The 7,626-nt window shown below is 31.0% G+C and overlaps 1 protein-coding gene across 1 annotated transcript; it reads left to right on the top strand.

The window, feature by feature from the left end:
- Positions 1-3,399: 3,399 nt before the first annotated feature.
- LOC139491319 (uncharacterized) lies at positions 3,400-7,353 on the top strand. The gene is made up of 4 exons (XM_071278938.1): positions 3,400-3,481; positions 5,143-5,211; positions 6,204-6,305; positions 7,172-7,353. The coding sequence occupies exons 1-4, from the start codon at positions 3,443-3,445 to the stop codon at positions 7,316-7,318; spliced, it is 357 nt and encodes a 118-aa protein (XP_071135039.1). The 5' UTR covers positions 3,400-3,442; the 3' UTR covers positions 7,319-7,353.
- Positions 7,354-7,626: the final 273 nt, after the last annotated feature.

Raw genomic sequence — 7,626 nt, 5'->3', positions numbered from 1 at the left:
CGACGACAACGATTTTTCGATGAGGTTTTTCTCCTCTTTCCAGTGATAAATATAGCCGTGTGTTATTCCATTAAGGCAAATCGATAAAATTTGTTGATTGGGCACCCTACTACCTTCATCTGAAGTCCTTTATAATGAAATTCATTCCGATAAAAATGTAAAGGTTGTTATGTCGACGCTTTTGTTTCATAACCATTATAAATATGTTACAAAATGAAACCTGCCAGTAGAAACCTTCGTTTTGAAGTTAAAAATTCTATACAAAAAGTAAACATAAAATATTTTAACTAAAAAAATGTCATTCGAGTTTTTTTTAATTTAAATCAATCTCTTTAATGATTAAAATCCTTTTGGAACGCATACGTATATTTAAACATTATTTCATGATCACCTTTAAGTACGCACCTAGAGTAAAAATAAACAGATGTTTTAAATAAACCAAAACACGGGGTGTATTAATAGATGTTTTGTCAACATGTTCCGAGTTTAACATCTCCAATTAATGTCATTGTTATATTCGTGGATGTTTTTTTGTTTTGCTGTATTTTGTTTCAACTTCATACTTGTTTGGCTTTAGGTACCATTTTTGTATTACAACTGCAGTTTCCGGTGCATGTCAAAACATGGAGGGAAACAAAGTTTTAATTTTTTTTTCTGGTTTTTTTTTTCTGAACTCAATTTTTTCTGATTGATTATAGGTTTATGCTGAATTGAAACATATATATAGACTTTTAAAAAATCTTGCATCTTTTGAGTGATATCAATCCAAGAAAGTGGAAAGATATCATGTTTACTGAAAGTGGTGCGGCCTAGTAAAAACAGCAAACAGAAAGTAGAAAAAAAAATGTTTTGACTTCAGGTTTACGTAACTTTTTATTCTTCGTGGCTTGACCCACTTTTTTTTTTATTAAACCACAATTTCACATTATTACATACATGATATGAACATGAATTTGTTTTTCTATGTAGCATTGTTTTTCAAAGATCAGCTGTTTTGCATGTAAGCCTATGGAGCAGTAAACTACAAGACTGAAACCTGCATAGAGTTTTTTTTTTGTTCACTACAAGGAAGTAGCTCATGTGAAGTTTTGTGCGCCCAGAATGGTAAAACATCATGATTTAAGGACTTTTTAAGAGAACAAAATCATGGGGTATTAAGCTACACTGAAAAAACTGAAATATTGTAATAATTATGCTTTTTTACACTAGACACTATTCAAGAGCATTTAAAGATATAAAGCACAACAGTTTGGGGCAAATTGAGATTTTGATGGTATTACATACCTGATTTTTAATTGAAAAGAACATAGAAAGTTTTTTTTTTTCAATGAAATCTTCTTGTGTGAAAACTCTAGTTGCACAGTTTTATTGAAAATTAGTGCAAAGTTGAAGAGACAGCTACATACAAAAGTAATATTTTTCTTTAGGGTTGACATTTGTAAGGCTCAATTGTTGCCATTTAGGCGGAAAATGTATACATAAACTTTTGGTGAAAAGATTTTCAAAAAATGTTCATTTTTCATGAGTCTATATGTCTTTTCCTGTTTGCGGCACTGCATTGTTAATTGAATTTTCTATATTTGGGTTAAAAAAAATTGTTTAAAAAGTAGAATTTTTTTAAAACTATCCTTCTTGAGAAGGATTTTTGTGATTAGGTGTGACAAATAATCGATATTCTTACCAAAAACACCAACTTGAGTATTCATTTTGTTTTTTCTTGAATTTTATTTCAAATTGTATATGCATTGGTGTGTCAAGTACAGTCTAAAAACATGATACAGTAGGTATATATAAACCTGTATAGTAAAAAAGAGAAAGGTCTGATCTTTCTTGTGTTCAGATAGTTGTATTGTAGCAAATTCTTCAATATGCAAAAGTTTTTGGTAGTTTTTCAATTTTGACAAGAGGCCCACTTGGATAGATTTCATTGAAAAAAGGGGGAGTGGTAAACTATTGAATGTGCTTCAATCAAACAGAAGGAAAAAAATAGAAATGATAGATAAAAATAGTCTTCTGGCTTCACAGTATTGAAATGATAAGAAAAAATTCATAAAGATAGACTAGAATGAGAATTACAGATCATTTGATAGACATGACTGATTTCCAAATTTTGCCTGTTTTCAGAAAGGGGTACTGCTTTAATAGTGGGGTCATTTTTATTAATACAGTCAAACAGTTCTTTAAGTAGCATTTGATATGTTCAAATATGGATACTTAATCAAACTAAGTAAATGATTTATTTTTATTAGACATGTCATTATTGTTTTAGGTACCAGTCTTGTATTACAACACCAGTTTCCGGTGCATGTCAAAACATGAAGGGAAACAAAATAGTGCATTTTTTTCTGAATTGTGTTTTTCTGAACTTTTTGAACGAAATGCGTGTTTGACGTATCAAATTACCTTTTACCTTTGATAACTATTAACCCGTTTTATATGCATACTTTTATAGTTTTGAATACAAGAAAATATCAAATACTCAGGTATGGATTAGTATCGAGTAAATCCATAAGTGAATCGTCTTTTTGGCTTTTTTTGGGGACATATGCATCCCACCATAGTGTGGTTGTGCTGTGTCAAATGTTGTAATCTGACTACCCTTCCGGAGTACCTACGATCACCCCTAGTTTTTAAATGGGGTTCGTGTTGCTTATTCTTTAGATTTTTAAGTTGTGTATACTTTATTGATTGTATGTTTGTTTTTTTCATTTTTAGCCATGGCGTTGTCAGTTTATTTTCGATGTATGAGTTTGACTGTTCCTTTGGTAGCTTTCGTCCCTCTTTTGAACATGTATCTTTCATTTAAGCTTATGTGTTTTGTCTATATGCCATTTTGTTTTCGTTGACATTTATAGTTGTGTTTAAAATAACTAAGATTATAACACATTGTTTCAATTAATTGTGTACCCATTTTTTTTATTTTTTTTTACTTTTTATGTCTGTTTGTTTTGTTCAAACATTGTTTTCAATATAATAGACTATTGTGCCACTGATGTACATGTGATCGATTAAGCTAGCTATGAAAACCAGCCCTTATCCAAATGTTCAACGGAAATGCCCGCATAGCGATAAACAAGTAAGCATTGGTCATCTCAACTCGATTGCTTTTTTCACTATCGCCGTTGAGTTGACCGACGATAATTTATAAGTAAATGGAAAAACTAATTGTGTTCTTCAGGTTTAAAAACAATAACAGAAAGTAAAGTATGTTTTTGTATTTTTACATATAGTAAGCTATTAATACTGATCTAAATTTACATCAAATACATGTATGCATCTAAAATCATATTTTACCACTGAATCTATGAGAAATTTTGTAGAAAATCTAGATAGATATGTTAGAATCCGTGACATATAATGAAATTTCTTATCTTTAAAATGAAAATAAATAGACCTGAAATGTGTTCATTATCTTGTCTTCTAGTTATACAAGTGAAAAGCAATGAAGGTTCAAGCTCTGATAATTCTTTTCGTAGTACAGGTAAATCTAAAACAGTTATTTGTTTAAAATTATACTTTTGTACTGAAAACAGAGTGTAAGTGTTGTCATTCTTTTTTTCAAGATTTTTATTTCAAATAGTGTCTTCTTATACAAAAATCGAAATGCTTTACTTTTTTCTCTGTATTCAAAATGCGATCGTGTCGTAATGAAGGTCTATAGTAATTTAATATTGATCGTTTGCACTCATACCTCATCTTGGTATAGGAAATCATATCACATTATTTGTTTTCTATATTAGATCATAAATATGGTAATGTTTACTTACTGCTATCAATCTGATATCTCGACACATTTTGAATTTCGTCAAAAAAGCATTTATTAAATGTTTGCCAAAATGTTGTTATATTACTAGAACACCACTTCTGCGCATTGTAAGTCCGTGGCTGAATTGAAATACCTACGTCCAATTTTGTTTTTTGATTTTAGTATTCGTATTGTCATCTGATACAGTTATGTCGATTTTAAGGTGCACAGTTTTCTCTGCTGTCAACATCTTTTTGTTTAAACCCGTCCTAGTGCTGTTTATATATTTTACTTTTTTATTTTTGAGAATGAGCGAATCAGGTGGGTGTACGACGTTTGTTGGTTTATTTTATCATATTGTACTTATTGTTTTGCGGGACGGTTAACGTTCTGTTAGTAAGATATGTCACGGCCAGGTTAGTAAACTTGGTAACAAAAATGCTCACATTCAATCTGTACCGATAAAAAGTATTAAATGTAATCCTTAACCATGTTTACACCACGACCCATATTAGTGCTCATATTAAGGAGGAAGATATACGAAACACAAACACTACAACTAGAAGCTATATATGCGATATATATTATTGCAAACTCCAAAAGAATGGTGACGTTGCTTCGTTAAACTATCAAAGTCAACGTAGCGTAGTAAAGAGGACGTAACCGCTGTTTCGGAGTTAGATATTATTGGTATCGGATTTGACCGGAACTTGCTAATTATAAATAATATTAATTTTATAGATAACATACGGGTTTGGAATGGTGTTATTTTTAATCTACGACATTGTCATATATATAAGTAACTAATACTAGTTTATATACAAATTTCTGTTCTTAGATTCGTTGCTTTATGTCATGCCGGTTAACAAATTGGACCTCGTTATTTTAGTAGTATAGATGTCTGCCAAGAACAGTGTAATGTGATACGCATTACCACCAACTTTGTGTAGTTGCAGTCAACGTTTCAGTAATCATTTAAAGTTTGCATTCTGTATAATGAACTAGTATTGCATAAGAATAGTAAAAACAGTATTGTTTTTGATGAATTGTCAGTGTGAACTAAAGTTAGGCATGCCCCCCCCCCCCCCCCCCCCCCCCCCCCGAAAGTCAAATGGTTCATGACTATGATATGAGAGAATTTTGTTATGTTCATGTCATGTATCTATTTGCTGCGATTACAAAGAAATTCCAACATGAACAATGAAGAGCATTGAAAAACAAACATGGCGTCAAATACTGAAGAGTGTGAGCACAACACATTGATGACGAAAAGAAATGTTTAAATTTGCCTTATAATTCGGTATCTTTGTTAAAATTTGTCATAAAGCGCAAAAAAATATAAAGCTGAAAATTCATAATAGTTAAAACTGTTATATGTTTCCCTTACAATGTTTCAGGTTTCTTCTATGACAACAAAAGAACCAATTGAAAATGAGAGGTTTAGATTCAGATATGATCCACAATCGGTACGTACTTTTTATTTTATCATTAGAGATTTTTTGTGTCAATTAACGATTTTAAAAGTTCTGAAAGATGGACACATTAATAAGCGTTTAGAAATCAGAAATCAGAATTTGCATTGGACAAGAAAGTGTACATTTTTGTATTTTGAGACACAAACTATTTAAATCTCAATGAAATGTATTATGATTTTGCAAGGACAAATTCGAAACTTTTTTTTAATAAAAACAATAATGATTGCGTTGTGAATATTTCAAATATTTATGACGTATGGAGAATGTTTTACTCCTGAGTCATGTGAATTACTATTACAAACATCTCGTATTTACCAAGGGTTTGCTCAGTTGACATAACATGTATATTGATTTACATAATATATTGATTTTTCTATTTTTATCACAAGTCATTTTTGGGGTCCTTTATAACTGACTGTTCAATGTGAGCGAAGGCTCCGTGTTGAAGACCGTACTTCAACCTATGATAGTTTACTTTTACAAATTGCAACTTGGCAGTCATTTCACATCTGCTTATATCTATTTGAATATGTATATAAACCAGCAGTAGATAACTTATAATCAATTTATTGTAAATTTATTTTAAAATAAGCAATCAGGATAAAACAAAACACACAAAAAAACAAGAATAATTGGATTGAGAGATACCTCAATTATTGATAATAATTGATAATTCCACAGTGACTTCAGATGATGAAAAAAGTAAAGTCACAAAAAATACTGAACTCCGAGCCTTAAAAGCGCTGTTCCATTGCCTTTTGTGAGTTTAATTGTTATTAGTTTTTCGGTTTTGCTGTGCATGTTCTGATCTTGTATCATGGATGGATATTATTGGTGTTTGATTTATTAAATCGGAAGGGGGCACTGTCAAAGAATTTGCTGCTTCAAGTAGGGCATTATTAAAGAATTGTATGCTACAAATAGGGAACTTTTAAAAAGGATTGAATAATCATATCCAGCAAATCTTTTCTGTATTTATATAGATGATACTGATGGCAATTAACCATCACAAATGTTATCTTTACGCAACATCCGGTTCCGAGTCTACAGATGTTCATACCACTACTGGACTTCATCTTTTGGAGGTAAAGGCATATAGTTATGTATATATATGTGTGTGTATGTTGGACAGACGAATTGCCATGTCTGTATGGCAATGCAGATTGTCACATTGATAAAAAGAGTTAAAAAACTTGAATGAATTGAATATTCATAAGGTTATGTCGTTTCTTCCATTCAGTAATCGCTGAAATTCTTAAACTTCATAAAACAATTATTATTTTTTTATCTGCACTGGTTGTTGGTGCTGTGTTTATACAAATGGGTATATGTACTAATCGAAGTTAGACATGCTGGTTTGAAATCTCGAAAGAAAGGTAAACGCTGACTGTTTCAACTAAGAAACATTTTGATCGGTAGTTGTATCTTTTATTATTATTTGAAGGTTTTTTTTTATCTCTGTAAGTTTAATACCAACTACATTTGGATGGTGGAACTTAAATCTGATATATAGTATTGATTGTAATATAAATATTGCTTCTTATATGCTGTTGTCTCATGAAAAGCACACAACATTTTTAGTTTATCAAAGATTGATCCATTTGTAAATTGACTGTTAGTGTTCAATACGACTTTCAACAAGAACTATCAGATAAAAAATGTCAGTTGTTATTGGTTGAGGGCTCATCGGGAATCATATATCTGCGGCAGGATAACTTGCAATATATTCAACCAAGATTAGAATCAAAAACATCTGTCAAGTGCATTTATCACAAATTGCTTTAACTTGGAATAAACTATTTCATTTTAGATTTCGTTTATATTTTAGTTTATTTTCTTCCCCTTTTGTCGGTATCTTCTTATTATTCGTACGGACGTTTAGGGTGACTTCCGACACTAAGGGAGATACCAACGTTATACATAAAATAATTGTTCATGGTTTTTTTTTCAGTTGAAGATAATTACTCTTATTGACGATGATACAGCGACGTATACTTCTATTACTCACGATGCTTTAAAAGCGGAGAGCAAAGTACTTGGTCATGTCTGTCATAATCCTAATAATACAATTTACCAACTGACTGTACCTAATTCATAACCATGTTTGTTTGCATTAAATTATGTCACATCTTAGTTTTTTGTACATGTATATTCTTAAGTAGACTTAGGTTATAGGGAGGGTTTGGATACTCTAACATGTTTAACCCCGTCCCATTATGTATGTTTGTGTCCAAAGTAAGGAACATGTGAATCAGCCATTGTCATTTGTTGTTGTGTTACATATTTGTTTTTCGATCATTTTTGTTAACATAAATGTGGCCGTTTTGTTTTCTCGTTTGAACTGTTATACATTTGTCATTTCATGTCATTTTATGGCTGCATAAACTGTACAAGCTTTGTTCATTG

Source organism: Mytilus edulis, chromosome 10 (genome assembly GCF_963676685.1).
Source record: "Mytilus edulis chromosome 10, xbMytEdul2.2, whole genome shotgun sequence".
NCBI lineage: Eukaryota > Metazoa > Mollusca > Bivalvia > Mytilida > Mytilidae > Mytilus > Mytilus edulis.
The sequence above is the reverse complement of the archived record's forward strand: the minus strand, read 5'-3'. Positions and strand labels throughout refer to the sequence as shown.

Excerpts from the sequence above, each read along its gene's own strand:
- LOC139491319 (XM_071278938.1), top strand. The coding sequence starts at position 3,443 with ATGAAGGTTCAAGCTCTGATAATTCTTTTCGTAGTACAG. Across the intron at positions 3,482-5,142 it reads TAATTCTTTTCGTAGTACAG|GTTTCTTCTATGACAACAAA; the intron begins GTAAATCTAAAA and ends ACAATGTTTCAG. Across the intron at positions 6,306-7,171 it reads CTGGACTTCATCTTTTGGAG|TTGAAGATAATTACTCTTAT; the intron begins GTAAAGGCATAT and ends TTTTTTTTTCAG.